The sequence below is a fragment of the Clinocottus analis genome, unplaced genomic scaffold (genome assembly GCF_023055335.1).
Source record: "Clinocottus analis isolate CAN_PGR_092001 unplaced genomic scaffold, fCliAna1.0.p SCAF_4, whole genome shotgun sequence".
Classification (NCBI taxonomy): Eukaryota; Metazoa; Chordata; class Actinopteri; order Perciformes; family Cottidae; genus Clinocottus; species Clinocottus analis.
Genome location: NW_027176153.1, coordinates 21,926,186 through 21,944,972, shown reverse-complemented (window position 1 = coordinate 21,944,972; position 18,787 = coordinate 21,926,186). Strand labels below are relative to the sequence as shown.

The window sequence follows — 18,787 nt, the reverse complement described above, 5'->3', positions numbered from 1 at the left end:
GTGTGTGTGTGTGGATTGGTCGCCTTGTTGGGTCTGCTGAAATATTTCCAACAGCAGCGACTGTCAAGAGATAGCTGGGTGGCAGGGACAGGGGGGGAAAGGGGCTTTTCTCTGTGGCCACCCGGAAAAAAAAGCCATGTAAGATCAGTGGCTCGTCAAGACAGAGATAATTCAACTTAATTAATAACCCAGTCATCCAAAGAAGAAATACATGAATTGATGAGTGAATTCGACAAATCCAAGAAGAAGACACTGGAGCTCAAAAAAGGACAAAATCTTTTTTTAAGTGTGAAGACGTGCGCACCGGAGCTTCATGGACACGCGTAGAAATCTCCAAACCAACTCCAAAAAAAGAAACCCCCACAAGTTCAGCACCAAGGATATCTCCAACCAGTTTTGATGTCAGGTGAAGGTGAAGCCAGACTGACGGAGGTTGCATCTTTAGCCAGGTAACAGACTCAAATTGAACTTTCTGATCGGGGGGCTTGTTGGGCTGCGCTGAGGCATGAGTGGAGGTCGCTTTGAGTTTGACGACGGCGGAGCTTATTGCGGAGGCTGGGAGGGAGGCAAAGCCCACGGCCATGGCATCTGCACCGGACCCAAGGGCCAGGGAGAGTTCTCCGGCTCCTGGAACTACGGCTTCGAGGTGGTGGGAGTCTACACATGGCCCAGCGGGAACACGTATGAGGGGTACTGGTCGCAAGGGAAGCGTCACGGCCTGGGAGCAGAAACCAAAGGACACTGGATTTACAAAGGGGAATGGACTCATGGCTTCAAGGGGAGATATGGCATAAGGATCAGTGTTGGCAGTGGAGCGAAGTATGAAGGAACGTGGAATAATGGGCTTCAGGATGGATATGGAACAGAAACATATGCTGATGGAGGTGAGATTTACAAAATTGAGAGTTTTTACTTTTTTTTTTACAATACTTACATAGTGGTGCAAGAACTGTTCAGATTTCAGATCCTCAGGCCTACCAATGTGCAGAAATACTAATTGAAGTACAATATTCCTATTTGATAGATAGAGTAGAATTATAAAGTACTCAGAAATAGAATACCTCACGTTCCTTAAATTGTACATTGAAAAAAAAGCTACAATACTTGAGTAGATGTACTTGCAAAGTGGATGTGCATTAATATTGCAGCTGCAGCAGTGGTAGAGGATGCATTCAGATCCTTTACTTAAGTAAAAGTGATTACTAATTACTCTAGCCTAATCAATAAAATGCATTATATTTTAGTTATCATATGTTGTGTACATAAAATGTGAACCTGTAAAGTTAGCTGGTAAGATAAATTCGGAGGAGTAAAACAAATAAAGTAGCATGAAATACAGACAAAAAGATGAACCTCAACATATTACTGAGGTACAGCACTTGACTACTTTGATAATGAAATCATACAACATTAAGACCAAAACCTCCCAAGCCAAGTGTGGCCATAAGCTCCATTGCACAAAGTTCATTGCAGGTGACATGGATACAAATCACAAACAGGGCAGCCCAGCGATCCTCATGGTCGCTTGTGATGCCTGTGTGCAACCCGAAGAAAATATCACCCTGCCGCTGTCAGTCAAGAGCTGCTCAAAGCTGGTTGGAAATCAAAACCCCACAGGAATCTTTCCATTTTGTTAAGCTACACCATCAACAGTGTTGGTGGAAGTATATTAGAAGTGTTAAGATCTTTTACTGAAGTAGGAAAAATGACATGTAAAAATACTTATCACAGGGGAAAACAGTGTATTCTGCTCTAATTATGCAGAAGAACGTATTCATGATATTTTATATTATATATGGATTGCTGTGTAAGTTTTACTTTTCATAGACACACTTTGTTGTGAAGTTCAATTTATAAGATGCATCATATTGTACAACACTAATGTGTATGTAAAACCTGGATCTGCATAGTAATAACCAAAGCTGTCATATACATGTAGTCGAGTAAAAGGTAAAGTTACATACAATGAAAGTACTCAAATAATAAACAAGCATCTTCAATTGTCCACACCACCGATCATCAATACTTTGTTGTTAACACTGCAGCTCAGGATAGATCCAATGAAAGAGTCCAAACAATCCTGAACCTTTAAAGTTGTGAATCCTGAAATACTTCCTGAATACTTCTGGTGCATGTACAGTATATACCTCAGCTCATCCATTCGAGTGTGTACAGGAAACTAAACAGGTCAGACAAATACAATCGATTGTGTTGATCTCTGCTTGTACAATAGCGGTGGTTCCCCTCTTCAACAGCTGACTCATCAGCTTCAGAACCCAGTCTGGTGGAAGTTGCAGTGGGGGATGTGATAGCACCAGATGTCAGGATGTAATAATAGCCCACAAGCTCCATGCACTCCTGGCCTCACGGGTTGAGGCCTAGCTGTCACTATAAGCCACACTCTTGTCAATTTTAGCACGAGACCAGACCTTAAGATGACTTGTCAGTGAGGGCATTAATGAACATTTCACACTAAAGATATCTATGACATTCTGGCAGAAAAAACAGGAGGTAGTTTTATATGGAGTGAACTATTTTTGCTCCGAGCCATGTTTCAACGTCTGCAGCCAGGCTAAGATGCTAGCGTACTCACAATGACAATACTAACATGCTAATATTATGCAGGTATAGGCTAATGTTTACCAGGTTCACCGTCTAGCATGCTTACATTAGCTAAAAGGCACTAAACTCAAAGTACAGCTGAGGTTGACGGGATCGGTATTTATTGTAATAAAACCTTGTTGGATATTCAAATGTTCACTTGATGATGGTGCTGGGTACAAAGTCACCAAACACAGAGACAGTGGCTGTCTAGAAATCCTGAACGTCTGTTCAAAATGGTGTTGCGATATTTCCCAAGATAAGTGAAAACTTTGACCTACTGGTGGCCAACAATCGTCAACCAAATGGTAGGACCTTTGGTTGTTGTATCTAATTTACTTTGCAATCTATCTGACAGTAGAGATATTTCAGTCTGGACCAAAGTAGTCGACAAACTAACAGGCTGGCATTGCTATCCGGAGCTATGCTGCTGGCATGGCCATGAAGTCTTGGGTGCAGCTGGTGAAGAATGATTCCCTGTTTTTCTGATGTGTCCAGGTACTTTCCAGGGTCAGTTCACCGGCGGGATGCGGCACGGCTATGGCGTCCGACAGAGCGTCCCTTATGGCATGGCAGCAGTTGTCCGCTCCCCTCTTCGTACCTCCCTGACTTCACTTCGCAGCGAGCACAGCAACGGCACCGTCTTGCAGCAAGACATCCCCATCATCACCACCACCAACGCCTCAGGTGAGGAGACACCCATCGCCACCCCGACGCTGCTGGGACCGTCCCGCGGGGGCTTTGCCCTCACTCTCCAGGTGGACCCAGAGGCTGTGAAACCCAAGAAGAAGGGCCTGTTTCGCAGGGGCTCCCTTTTGGGGAAGCTGAAGAAGTCCGAATCAAGTACCTCGCTGTCCAGCCAGAAGAGCAAGCTCAGCTTCCTGAGGACGGAATCGGCTCTCAGCTCCAACGCCAGCGACACCGCCTCCACCATCAGCATCGGGGACGAAAGCCTGGCCGGAGCCGAGGATTTCCCCCCAGTGGAGGCCGACATCGACGCCACCACCACAGAGGTCTACATGGGAGAGTGGAAGAACGATAAACGCTCAGGATATGGAATAAGCGAAAGGTCCAGCGGGCTGAAGTACGAAGGCGAGTGGCTGAACAACCAGAGACACGGCTACGGCTGCACCACCTTCGCCGAGGGAGGGAAGGAGGAGGGAAAGTACATGAACAACATGCTGGTGAAGGCCATGAAGAAGAGAGTGATCCAGCTGAAGGGAACCAAGATCAAACAGAAGGTGGAGCGTGCGGTGGAGGGCGCTCAGAGGGCGGCAGCCATCGGCAAGCAAAAGGCAGAGATCGCTGCTTCCAGGTGAGAGCAGATGAACGGAAACACGATTGTCCTTATATTTGGAAAGTAAAACAGACTCCTGAGTTTTCACTAGTTTGTGTCACTCATGTAGTCACATTGCAACAACACTTTCTCACTCTTAACTCATGTATTCCTTAACTTTGGTTAGTGGCCATTAATTTCAAATGGCGCTCTAAGTCCGTCTCTAGCATCAGTTTTGGAAGTGTCAGGGAAAGAGTTTCAGTTTCAACTTGTGACGTGCATAGGTGTTTTTTTATTAATCAAGAGTCTGTCTTCACAGAACGTCAACAGAGGCAACAAAACCAATTAGTTAGGTTTATGAAAGGAGTGTGGTTGACGCATGGGCAACGTGACAAAAGGTTAACAGCAACCTTTTGTTTCACATGGGGCACAAACAGCTGTCTCCTGGGTGAAAGTCCTGTGTTTGTTGGCCCACCCCAAGCGAACTATCGCGCACTGTGTACTACATGAGCTGCTATACGCATCTAACAATGACGTGGGTGGGTTTATATTGAAGTTAAGCCTCGGTTTTATTTTCTGCAAGGGTGGCCGCACGCACATGAACAGACGTGAAATTGTGACGAAGAAGCTTTCATTAACTTTCTATATGCCGTGCGAGCAGCCAACATTCTCAAACCCCTCAATGTTCTCCACTCATACGCGTATAGTTAGAAAATGATGGATGTGCACGCACAGGTAAAAACTTGAGGCACAGGACCCCGGCAAAGGTCCGTGTCTGATGGTTTGATGTCATTTTGGGCACTCGGAGGCTTGCGACCCAAATATATACATAAAGTTTCCTACTCAACCTAAAAAGTGCCTCCATGTGACGCTGTCAGATGCCGTGTGGCACTGACTAAGCGTCGTATTTGACATGTTGGGAGTGGGGACTCTACACGAGGCATTTATTACCAATTAGCGCTTTCTAGAAGCCCACAATGTACGGCCACCGGCTGTGAGCACAGCTGCAGCTGTTCTGTCTGGCTGTGCTGGATGAAGCTGAGGATGTGGTTATTGCTCAGACCACGGCTGCACTGGCGGTTGTATGATAGCTACAACATCATCCGATTACCATCAGCAGCCCTGCTACAGTCTGAATCAGTCAGCCTTGTATATGTATACTATATCGTAATATAGCTCAGTCTTTCAAAAGCCTTTGCACAAAGTGGTTTCCTCAGAGGGCAATTTACGAAGGTGCCAGTTAATGTAGAGACAATAGCAATAAAATGAGACACTTCATTTATTCAGAGTCACAAACTCCCTTCACTGTCTCTGGCTGCTGGCCACAATAATTCCCAAAAGCAAGCAAAGAGTCGTTATATATTTTGTTTACGGACAAGAAATAATAAGCACAGTGGCTGAAGAGGCTGTTTAGAGTCACACTGTTTGAACCACTGGGATTTATATCACGCTCTGGTTAACCAAACGTTCAACTCATCATGGGTTTCCATAATAAATGTAAAACAAGTAGTTAGGACGTGACTGTTGCTATAGTTTTTTGCAATGATTGCAGCATTCATTTATTAAAACTTTCACCCTCTTTGTCTTCGTTTTTGCATCCCTAATCTGATAAAACTATGGTATATTGTATGACATTGCAATAACTAACTGAACAAACTTGTAATGCAGAACTGTCCCATGTTACAGGCGTCAATGTTAAAACACCAAATTTCCTCTTCACCAGTGTTCTTTGTGCATGCAGAGATGGTGGTAATATTACTAGCATTTGGTGAGCACAAAAATATGTTTTCATACACTTTTCTCATACATTAAGACTATAATGCAACACACAAGATGGTGCCACGGATATAAATACGACACAGCTCATAAGCAAGTGCTTGGGTATGAAGGGTTGGCGTATATATACCACACCTAGCTTTAGTTGTGAGGCTTGGATTACATACTACACTGTACAAAGTCTTACAGTAAATCACTCAAGAGCAGAAGAGCTCTGGGCCCAAACAAGCAGATACTTATAATAAAATAGGACAAAAACAGTGCAAAATAACAACATAAACGGATGTTTCTTTGTTTGTTTGATGATTTTTTTTTAATGAAATCAGATTGTTTAGAACCTCCTGGTGTAAAGGAATGTAATATATAACCCAATATGGCCTATTGACAACTAATTATTGAGTGGTGGATATTGATTTACCAAAAACTTAAATAGATCCAACGTTTGCATTTCACTTTCAGGGTTTGACTGAACCCTCCGTAGTGGCCCGAGGATTTTGACACCAGTAACAGAATTGACACCAGAAATAAATTTGAGCAATACAGTATGAAGTTATGAACATTCATGGCAGCTCATTGCAGACAGAGACAGTTCAGGGATTTATTTCCGAAGTAAAGGTTTATATATTTAGACAAAATTACAGGCAGGGAGGCGGGCAGGTAGATACAGGTACAGGTCAGGGTCAGAGTCAGATGACTGGAAAGCAAAGGCCCAAAGCAGCATGGCAACTATGACGTTCAAGCAGGGTAAGAGTGGAAATAGGCCGGTTATATACTGCAGACTAACGAGAGAAATGGGGAACAGGTGAGCAGAGGAGAAAGAGTTCCTGCAGGGCAGATGATGGGAAATGTAAACCGGGACAGAGACAGAATATGGCAAAAAAAAAAAGGATCTCGCTGAGTGTTTGAAGAGAAGACCACTCTCATATCTGTTAGCTTAGCCTAGCACAGCAGCTTGAAACAGACGGAAACAGCTAAACAGCCCAACCACTCTCTCGTGAGCTGGTATTATTATTCATAACTCTACCTTCGGCTTGCCTGTGACCGTACAAGGTGGTGTTTTTTTTTTCTCCGCAGCCGTCTTCAGCACCTGATTTAAGCTCAGTGTTTACAGCAGTGAGACTCGCACTGATGGACTGCAGACCTCCGTCCCAGCCGATTGAAATCTAAATATTGTACTCCCTAGGATAAGCAGTATATAAGAGTTATGGGCCGCCAGTGATTGCATTAGTGCTTTAAGCTCACCTACAGCACATGAACAGGCGCCTGGACAGAGCGGAGGCTGGAAGCACAGTATTTATGTTGTTCTGCTCTCAGAAACACTTCGGTGACTTTTACAAACCAAACCCGACCTGATAGGAAATACAGTGTATCTTGAATATGTGAAACTCCAAACTACTGGAAGACCAGTAATGTATTGACCCAAATACAGTACTTTAGTACAATTCTGAGTTACTTTTACTTCTATTATATTCTACTAATACTAAGCCATTGTATTCTACTACTACTACTACTACTACTACTACTACTACTACTACTACTACTACTACTACTACTACTACTACTCATACTCATACTTCATTTCATTACATGTCATTTAGCTGACACTTTTATCCAAAGCGACTTAAAATAAGTACATTCAACTGTACTACTACTGCTGCTGCTACTACTACTACTACTACTACTACTACTACTACTACTACTACTACTACTACTACTACTACTACTACTACTACCACTTCTACTACTACTACTACTAACTACTATCCTATTTTTCCCCATTACATTTCAGAAGGACATCTTGTACTTTTAAATTCACTACATCTTTCTGGCAGATGGATTTTCTACTTTTCAGATTATTCTTTTAGATACAAATATTTGGCCAATTTTCAAAAAAACACAATGCATTTAAATCAGTAGTTCCCAATTATTTTTGGCTCATTGCCTCATGTCATGTTTTTATTTGCAGTTCCAGCAAAGTTCCCCCTCAACTTCACATGGTATGAATTATTTTCGTCTTCTTGCTTCTAACATTACTCATCTCAAGAGCCCTCCGATTTATCTTGTGACCCTTCAGAGGGCTTTGATCCCTAAATTGGGAACCACTGGATTAAACTGCCTAACTTTAGTCCAAGCTAGCTACACCTCAAGCAGATGCAATTATTAAATTATGCACATCCGTCACAGAAGCCATTTTCTGCAGAAAGAGTAATTAGTAAAGAAAGAGTAATGTTGTAATTGTGTGCATTTTGCCAAAACTACTTATAATTAGTACGATGCAAGACTTTTACCTGCAATGGAGTATTTTTACATTGTGGTATTTTCTATTTAAGTAACTGATCTAAATACTTTTGACACCATACAAACTAAACAACAGTGTCCCTGCACGTTGAATCGGGATCTGTTTATTATACAAGTAGTGGAGACATGACACATCTGTTCCTGGCAGCGGCTTCCTCACGCCGTGATTCTTTTGCAATGAAGTGGACGGTTAAAAATACACGTGCAACCTGTGCAACACTGCATGGGACCTGGCCTCCTCAAGTCGAGTTAGCTGAGCGCTCATGGCATCCAAACACTCTGTGGACATTGTTCTGTTGCGTGGTCTGGCTGAAGGAGGACCTGTAGCAGTAGGACAGGGTGTAGATGACGCACACACACATACACACACACACATACACACACAGGGACCCTGTGGTCACAGAGGAGCCCTGACTAAATATGGGCAGGCACACTCTTGCTGTATCACAATCACAGGGGAATGCAACAGCTGATTACCTCCCTCCCCCCACCGCTAAACCCCATCTTTCCTGCCTAGTCACAGACACACACCCAGACTGTTTTCATGAGCTGAATCACAGCAGCTCTTTATGTTTGTCTGCATCCCCATTACCTCTTACTTTACTCACTCTCGCCTTGTTAAAGCAAAGATACTCGTTTAAATGCTGCAGGACTCTGCCTGACACAGCCGTCTTGCTCGCCGATTCTGTTTCCATCACCCTCTGCACGCTTTAGCGCCACTGCTCGCCGTTAACAGTTTGAGATCACAGATCTCGGTCCATCTTGCGTCAGCACTGGTGTCGAATGGTTGCACGGATATAAATATGACACAGCTCACAGGCAAGTGCTTGGGTATAAAGGGTTATATATGTACCACACCTAGCTTTAGTTGTGCGGCTTGGATTACATACTGTACTGCTGATACGAGTATTTTGTGTGTACCATTTGTAAATAAAGTTCAGTTCTAACCTCAGGCCAGCACTATTGAGGAGATCTTTGTAACTATTCCAGTGATGGGAAGTAACTCAGTACATTTACTCAAGGTAGTACAATTTTTAAGTACTTGTACTTGACTTAAGGTTACTTCTATTCACTATGTTTCATAGGCATTTATTTAATAATGTTAGTTACTAGTAAAAGATTCAGATTAATAACTTGATATATGTGTGTGTGTGTGTGTGTGTGTGTGTGTGTGTGTGTGTGTGTGTGTGTGTGTGTGTGTGTGTGTGTGTGTGTATATTGTCTACAAAAAATGGGATATTCTGCATAATGAGTCCTTTTACTTTTTTAATTAAATTAGATCTTGATGCAAATACGTTTGTACCTTTACTTGAGTACAGTACTACTTTTCACTGTGGTATTATTGCTTTTACTAAACTAAATGACTTATTCCACATAAGGTATTCCTCATATGACCTCTTAGCAATGTGACAATAATGAGTTTGCAATTAGCTCTCAATGTAGCCCTTGTGTATTTTGACAAAGTGATTAAATTAAAGTCAGAAGCATCAAGTCGTCTTTTTATAGATATTAAATCACTCTTTCGCACACACAACCACTCATACGGTTGAAAGGGGGCCTCTGCAAAGATAAAGTGACACATGCCAGAATGCCAAAATATCTCTTGCCATCAGCAGCCTGCTGTGCAACTACAGAATGACCGGAGAAAAAAAAAGAAAAAAGAAGGTTACAAAATGGACCGATTCCCAGAAACACTTCAACATTTTGTTTTGGCTCCAATTTTAGATGTACGGTGAAAGATTGTTCATAGCTTCAGGTGTTTCTTCCTACAGCTGATGTCTCATCAATCCTCAGAGTACAACAATCGTCTTCTTAAGGCCCTAAAAGCATAAAGAGTATTTAGGTCACAGTATCAAATGTCATGTTTGGTTGCAGAGAAGCACTGGAGGAGTATCACGCACTGCAGCAATTATACAATTAAAGGCCTGTCTAATTTCTGACCTGGCTGCCTTTGTTCTATTGTAGGACAAAGGCTTATACAACTTTGGCAGATATTTCCAGAGAGCAACCCTACTTCCTCATCCTGCTCCCAAATAAAAGAGTACATATGACTAAACTAAACTAAACAAAAAAATTGGTAGGGGCATCTTGTTTGATATTTCAATCACTAGAGTGAACAATTTTCTGCAGATGTAATGTTCAAAGATGTCTGTTTGAACTTTTGTTTTCAATAAATTAATATGTTTTTAAGCTGCTGGCATGGAAGTTAATACAGTGGCTGAGTGATATACCAGAGCATGTGGATGAAAACAAAATTACAACTGCAACAGCTGAACAGCAGCAATTGTGTTCAGTAGGGAATCATCAGTCAAAACAATCGCCATATTAGCTTTGCCACCTAGCATGCTATTAGCAGCAATGCTAACCAATTTCAGCAGCTATGACCACAGTGGAGATATATGACTACACTGCTGACCCTCTACAAAAATAAGGAAACACAGCTCAATCTTCAGCTGGATTCCAGCTGGTGGCCCTGGTTGCTTTCAGATGATGCAGCGTCTACATTTGGATAACTTGAGCGGCTATTTTAGGGTTAAAAATGTTTTACTTTGCAATGCAGGGGTCAGCTCCATCTTCACTGTCAAGGACGTGTTGATGGTTCGCACTAGTATGTCTGAGGTTTTTCCGGCACATTTATGGTGCTGAGAGTTGTGCTGGTCGGACACAAACACACACACGTACACACACAGACACACACTAGTGCATTGTTACCAACACACCGTGTGAGGGGTCGTGGAGTAGCTTCCATTTAAGAATTATGGAGGCCACTGTGCTCTTGGAAGCTTCCAATGCAGCGGCTCTTGTCTCTGAACTCTGCAGACGATTCATTTTTTTTAATAGGTTTTGTCAGCTGTGAGACCTGAAATAGAAGTGTGTCTTTCCAAATCATGTCCAAAACTGTTGCAAACGTTACATTTAAAAGTCTCATAACAAAGAGTCTGTGGTTTTCTCTTAGACATTATAGGGCATAAGGCAGCAATGGAAAGAAAAATGTGTTGTAAAAATACTTTCGAAGTGCATAAAAGTACTTTTATAACCTGCAATGCCATTGCTACCTCAGTCAATTATCTCTATTCTGTATCCTGGACGGAAAACCAGTGGTGGAGGAAGTAGTATTTGAATCAAAAAATACTACAAAGTAAAGAGGTGTTATTTTCAAAACACACTTCACATTCCTTAATGTACATTTGAAGTACTTCCAAAAGTACTAATCCACAACAATGCATGCATCTACTTTGAAAGCAACTATATAGTTGTCAGATAAATGTAGTGATGTAACTATTACAATATTTGCCTGTGAAATGTAGTGGAGTAGATGTGTGATATCGTAAAATGTAAATACTTTGAACTCAATTGTTGTACACTAACTTTTAAATACACATTAATGAGGCACACTGTTTCTTCATGAACACACATACTGTAGTTTTACTGATCATACAACAGCCTGCTGCCCTAAACCCTCACTACAGCGGTGGTTCTCAAATGGGGGTACATGAGAAATATAACATCCATTCAAAAATCCTTTACAAATGGTTATTTAATAAAAATTCAATAAAATATAGGTATTATTTAACTTATAAAAACATTTTACAGGGGGTCCATAATTAGGAAAAGGTTGAGAACCACTGCACAAGAGTATAGAAATGTGTATAAATCCTCCGCTGAAAATAGTCCCCATCCAAGTTGTATTTACTCCTGTTTGAGTAACTTTTTCGAGGAAGAAAAGAAACTGTGAGCAGCTGTTTAGGAAATTACTAAACCTTTTAAAAAAAACAAAAACACTATGAATTAATGACTCAATGAAATGGTGTATAAAGACTATTTGTGAGGTGTGATTTAGTTTTAAGTTGACCCATTCTTTGGGAGTTGTACCAAAAAGATTGTTTTTTTGTTTTTTTTAAAAAGCAGCTGTTGCCATTGTGATAAATCTACATTATTGAAAGCTTAAACATTTGATGGCGTATTTGTTCCTGGAAGAGGACGGAGGTGCCGACTGTGTGTGGACAGGTGGAGCTCATCCATCTCAAACTGGGAGCCTCAGGAGTCTCTAATTGTTCCAGTGGGAACCTTCCCCACTGAGTCTTCAAGTGGAGCGAGCTATTTGCAGCTCAGTGTAAAGTTACAGTATGTCAAGTATCCACAGAGTAATCACAATCAGTAATTATCCCTCTTAGCCTGTAGCTCAGGTTTTTAGCCGCACTAGCGGTCTGTTGGTTCGTTCATTTTGTTCCAGACTGAAATTTCTCAACAACTATACTGGATGGGTGGCCATGAAATCATGTTTCCCAGTAGATGAAGTTTTCTGACTTTGGTGATCCGCTGACTTTTCATGCAGCGCCACCTGCAGGTCAAACATATTCAGTTATCCAGTTCCAAAAGGTTTTTGGATGGATTGGGATATAATGAATTGGTACGCAGGCTCGTGTCCCCCTCAGGATGAAATGTGGTAACTTTGATGATTTCTTAACTTTTCATCTAGCACCACCATCTGGTCAGATTCCAATCATTTGTTCTTGGCACACAAAGCTACATGTTGTGTTTCACCCTAATAACGTGCTATCTTTAGCTTTGACACACTAAACTAATACGGTAAACATGTTAAACATTATATCTGCCAAACGTGAGCATGTTGGCATTGCCAGTGAGAATGTTAGTGGAGCCTCCAGCACAGCAAGAAACAATAATAATACATATATAATGACAATGTGCAAGTCATAACATCTGAGAGGCTGAATGTGAATTTCTGCTTCATGAAAAGTTATTAATTTTACAATGCAAACAAGAGACATCCCCTTGGTTGTTGAGGTCGCAGAGATTTATTAATTGCGTTGCATCTGTTCCCTCGGCAGGACGACCCATTCAAAGGCCAAGTCAGATGCAGCGAACCAGGCGGCCCACGCCGCCAACAGTGAGTCCAGCATCGCCAGACTGGTGGCCAAAGAGCTCTCCCCTTCCTTCTACCAGCCAGGTGAGTGGACTTCTCACCTGTGAGCAATGCTGCAACATGGTTATTCACATTAAAAGTATGAAGATGTCAGGACTATTAACACAAAGTTAGCTCTTTAGAACAGGACCACACAGAAATATCAGTTATTTAACTGAAATGTGATGCCCAACTAATATTAATTCTCTTGAAGGTCACACAAAAGGTCAACCACAGGCAAAAATACTTTCACTTCTTTTATATTTTTGGAGTCAATAGAAATTGAACACGCGTCAATATTTTGATGAGCTGGAGCAGAAACAATATTGCATTAACATTACAATGAAGTTACTTACTGAAGAAAACAGCAAATAAAAACTGATCACTGCAATGTATACTTAATGTACTCTTAATACTTAAGTACAATTTTGAGATATTTTTACTACCTCATAATTCTGCATCTCAGATTGTAATTTTCTACTTTGAACTCCACTAACCACACATATTTAATTACTTTTACTTGTAAAAGATACATACTAAAAAATACCAGCTGCCAACATTAAAGTGTCAATAATCATCAATGCTTACAGTAATATACTGTATATTATTCTGAAACTAGCCATTAATACTTTTAGTACTTTTATTTGTTGTAATTTAAGTATAGTCAGTTGCTTATGATGACATTTTATTTTTGTTCCCTTTAACTTTTGGATTGGAGTATTTCTACAGAGTGATAGTCCTCCTTCTCCGTATACGTAACAGATCTTTGTACATGAAGTTTATACTGCCTCCCTGTGCAGACCTCCAGCTTGAGAGCAGCTCACCGCGAGGGCGGTCGCATTCGAATGTCTAAAAAAAGGACCATCTTATCGGGTCGAGGGGATCATATCAGTTTCATTGAGAGTCTGACGACACTCACACTTACACGTTCACACAAAAGCTCACCAGCCATTTAGGAGCCTCTTGCTATTTATATAATGTGTTCTCCCTCAGAAGAGAGCTTTAAGGAATCAGACAGAAATAATACAGTATACAATAATAGTTATATTTATGTTATATATATATATATATATATATATATATATATATATATATATATATATATATATATATATATATATATATATATATATATGCATCTACACTACTGAATTATATATATATATATATATATATATATATATATATATATATATATATATATATATATATATATATATATATATAATACATTATATTTAAATATATATTATTCAGTATTGTAGGTTTGTACTGTTTTATTACTGTTTTCTTATTGTTTATTATTTATACGACTTGTTTTTTATTTTTTACAATGTCTCTTTACCCTTGCACTTTGCACCCTGTTTGCTGCTGTAATCCTAATCTAATCTAAAAAAAAAAAAAAGTCATCCAGTTAGCTGAGTGGCTGCACGAATGGTTTCAGACTAATACTAAAAAGGGAAGAAGCCTGGCTGATCCCTGCTGTGAAGCAGTCTCTCATGAAAGATCTCTCACCAAGGAGACAACGACACAGACAATGTCAGCGTGTGCACCTTCTGGCTAATCTGTACTGGGGAAAACTACAACTGATATTTCCATATTTTCTACAAAGAAAAGATCAAATCCTGCAATGACTTGATCCACTAACAAGTATTATTTATGTTTCCAAAGCCTGAGATATCTTATGCACTAGAGCTCTATTGTTAACGTTTACAGACCCTGTTCCTTCTCACCATAAACACACACATTAGTTTTATTGTGACTCAATCCCACGCACGGCGTCCTGCTGCCAGAAGAAACAAGTTGGCAAGTGAAAAACAACATAAGGAGAGATAGACTATAATGGAACGTTTTGGGCTTGAGTGAATGACAAAAAAAATGTAAAAACCGCCTGCCTTAATCTTTCTTATTAAGACGTTAACTTGTATTTTTTATTTTCAAGATGTCATATATATTTATATTATTAGGAAGTAGTTTTTTTGTTGAAATGACTTCCACGAATTGGTTCTTACTATAGTCCACTCCATGATTACTGACTTGGAAACCACAGAAATGTCTTTTTATATCATTTTTAACTTTGTTCATCCAAATCACATGCTCTCCAAAAAACAGTGATTATCATATTGAGAGTCTATAATGAGAAAAAAAAACACTGATACTGGTCGAACTGATCTCACACAGGTCCTGAGTACCTGAAGAAGAGAGTGTCAGTGGAGGTCGCGGAGGGGAGTGAGAACGCAGAGACTGTCATGCATGAGCCGCTGTTATCCGAAGAGGACCCCCTGCCCACGCCGCCCGAAAGCCCGCTCATGAATGAACTGGACAGCCTCATGCCTGGCTCATCCCCAGGCCGCACCCCCTCCCCCAGCCCGGGCATCATCAGCAAGGAAGACCCCAAACTCCTCAGTCCAGGAAGTTGGAACGAAGACAAAACTATTAAAGGTGGTGGCAGTAAGGGTGGCAGTAAACCCAACAGCAGGCCCAACAGTCGCCCCACCACGCCGTCGACCCCGGTTTCTGCTCCCGCCACGGCTGCAACTGAGGTCGGAGGAGGAGTCCCCTCTCGCACCCCCAGCCGTCAGAGCAGCAAGAACGAGCAGGGCTCTGACCTGGAGATAAAGCCCCTGCAGAGGTTTGACTCAGAGGTGAAAGGTCCAGATTTCACTCCAGCCCCTGCTGCCCCTGTAAGGAATAGCCTCATCTCTCCAGATGAAGAAGAAGCACCGCGACCCACCTCCAAAGTGTCCTCCAAAGCTGTCACCCCCGAGCCTAAAACCACCGAGGACAAAACTGAAAGGGCTCCATCAGTCCAGGAACGAGCACCGTCCGTCTCTGAGAACAAAGTGGAGTCCAGGGAGGTGAGCAGGCCGTCCAGCAAAGCAGAGCCAAAGCCATTGCCGAAACGGCAACCCAGTCCAGCGCCGTCCCCAAAACCTGCACCCAGTCTTGAACCTAAAGCAGTTCCAAAACCAGTGGAAGCCAAAGCCACTGTTGCTAAACCAAGCCCGAAGGTAGAGCCCAAAGCAGAAGCCCGACTGAAAGCCATTGTGTCGAGCCCAAGTCATGAGGAGTCTTCGGAGCTGGAGGTAAGAGAGAAAACACATTGAATAATATTTGATTTAAGGCATGATATCAGCGCGACAATATGGAAAGTCTTGTCTGTCTGTCAGTTGGTCCACCACTTTGGTCCAGACTAAAATATGTCAACTAAAATAGGGACAACATGCACTTCATGTGGTCTCTAAATCCCAGCTGTACTTTTTCCTCACTTGCATTTGTTTAGTGTCTCATTTTCCAGGAGACGGTTAGCTTAGCTTAGCATTAACCGCTGAATGGGGGAACAGCCAGTCTGGCTCTGTCCAAAGGTAATAGGATCTTTCCCCCAGCACCTTCAGGGCTTACAGACAAGGTCTAATATGTTAGCTAATTAGGGAGATTGGCAGAACCAGGCTAGCTGTCTCCCCTTGTTTCCAGTCTTTATGCTGAGCTAAGCTAACCGTCCAGCTGCTGAAATCAGCCAAAATGTAGAACTATTCCTTTTAGTAGTAATTTTCACAAACCCGCCATTAATTGTACACATTTGTAAGATGTGAAACTGAATTTACTGAGCATGTTTCTTATAAACTCATTCTTTTAAAGGGCCCAAACACCATAATGATCTGCATGGTCATCCTGCTCAACATTGGCCTGGCCATTCTCTTCGTACACATTTTGTCATGAGACATTGCCCACCACCTCAGGTAATAAATATATATGGTGTCAAATCCTGCTGGAAAAGAAATTCTTTTAAAATAACCATTAACAAATTCAAGTGAAAGACAAATTGTTTTTGCTGCTGCAGGTCACAAGCAGGCCTGCGTCCTCTTCAGTTCAAAGATGAAGAAGCCTCACGCAGACTGCCGCAGCTCCTCTGAAGGTTTTTGTTGGTGTGGCTGTGCGAGGCTCTGTGAAGCTCTGAAGGACTGAAGGACACAAACACGACTCAGTACATCTGAATACGATGATGTTTGTGTATTGAAGTCGGGGCTGGATGTAAGAGCATGTCCTCAGTGCTTACGCAGGAGAAGCAGCGCTCAAGAAGTCTCATTTCAACCTCGTCACAGTGTGTCACAAGTGTTTCAATTTTTTTGCTAAAAAAAGTCTTTTAATTCAGTCTTTAATTGACACACTGGCTGATTAGACAATGTCAGTAGATACTTATATTTTGTCACAACATATGTTGGTATTATGAAGGAATGTTGATCATATATGCAGACTGAATACTCTCTCCACTGTGCCTTTAACTTGGTTGATGAGACGCAAATTCAACTGCAGTAGACGCGTGAACGATTTAGGAGTTATAACTCCTATTATCATCGTTTTAATTAGCAACAATGTCCAATGTGTGTTTTAAAAAGCTGAAGGAGATTCATGAAGTAGGAGTGTAACATGTGTCTCCAGAAAATACTGTTGGAATACATATTACATAATCCATCGCTACTGTAAAGTCAGCTTATTGTTCTCATCGGCATCTTGAGTTACATTTCGGTTAATTGCATTTGAGACTGTGGTGTACTACACTGTGAAACTTTTTATTTTCACTGGGATTTACATGCATTTATTGTCATTCTGCTGCTTTGATGTGAGAGCTGATAATCCGAATAGAGAAGGCAAGTAAGAAGCTTATGTGAGTGTCACTGTACTGTATCTTCCTGTGGTGTTTCTCATGCTATGATGTTTAGCACCCGGGTGGTTTTAAATGAGTTGTGTATGTTTTGCAACGGAGTGAGCAAGCAGAAAAGTTAAGGCTGGGATTTATTTTATGTAAAACAATCGGTATGTTGTAGTAAGGTTTCTCAATCTCTAGATTTATATAAATACGACAGTAGCAACGGGAGGTGGGTTAGGATGATGTTTGTTTTTTTTTCCTGTGAGCTTTACATAGTTAAATGTATGTTTCAGTGTTCACTCTGTGTTCCACGCTGCATTACATTTAAGGCCCGTTATGCTTAAAAGCCAAATAAGACTTACAACTTTTGTACGCATGAGGGCACTTTGTGCGTATGCGTTTGTTTTTGTATCGTTTTGAAGTGCACATCTTTTCAGCAAAATATTGTCAGAGGCAAATATGCAAGACTAAATGTATTTATTTCCCAAAAGGAGACAGGTAAACCTGTGATTGTGAGATGGAGAACAAAATGGATCTTAACTCCATGTCTTACATTGAGAAGAGCACTCTACAGGTGTCGTTTTACATTTCTCCCGTGTCCTTTCAGCAGTGTAATATGTGGCTTTTAAAAAGAAAAAAGGTTTTTTAGCTGGCATTCTTTTTGCCTTTGCAGATTAACTCAGGCAACCGTTTGTGCATTGTTTATGCAAAACAAAACGTAAAATGTCCAATTAGTTTTAATTAATCTTGTATTCAGAATACACTTTTACCCAATTGTTATCCCTAAAATAACCAATTGAAAGACAATGGAACGTGCAATAAAAAGTATTTAAATAGGTAAATGTAATGTAGACGCCATTGTGTTTTGTCAGTTTTTGTGCATTTAAATGAAATAGCATTTCTTAAATTTGAATAAATGCATGTGTAGCCAAATCTGGTCAAAATAACTGAAACCAAATAAAAACATTTTACAACAGTTGTGAATGTGTTCACTTTTCCCCCACAGATTGTATTGACTCTAAAATGTTGGCTTTATAAATTAACCAGATTTAGTGTGTGTCCTGGAATCATTAATTATCCAGTCTGGGAAAAAAATTACTCCATTTTTAGTTTTTATAAACACCACCTGTCTGCATGCATGAGACAGCCTATCCCTTCTTTGGGCGAGCGTGAACACCACACCTCAAAAAAGCAGACCTGGGTTCTTCTCATATAAAGACCTTATTACTCTCAATGAGTAATAGTGAGACTTTTCATTAGCATA

The 18,787-nt window shown here is 41.0% G+C and overlaps 1 protein-coding gene across 1 annotated transcript; it reads left to right on the top strand.

Moving 5' to 3' along the window:
* Window positions 1-62: 62 nt before the first annotated feature.
* Window positions 63-18,499, top strand: jph2 (junctophilin 2). Its single transcript, XM_068598256.1, has 6 exons — window positions 63-884; window positions 3,100-3,916; window positions 12,802-12,920; window positions 15,057-15,961; window positions 16,515-16,615; window positions 16,717-18,499. Exons 1-5 carry the CDS (start codon window positions 506-508, stop codon window positions 16,593-16,595), a joined length of 2,301 nt encoding a protein of 766 aa, XP_068454357.1. The 5' UTR covers window positions 63-505; the 3' UTR covers window positions 16,596-16,615; window positions 16,717-18,499.
* Window positions 18,500-18,787: the final 288 nt, after the last annotated feature.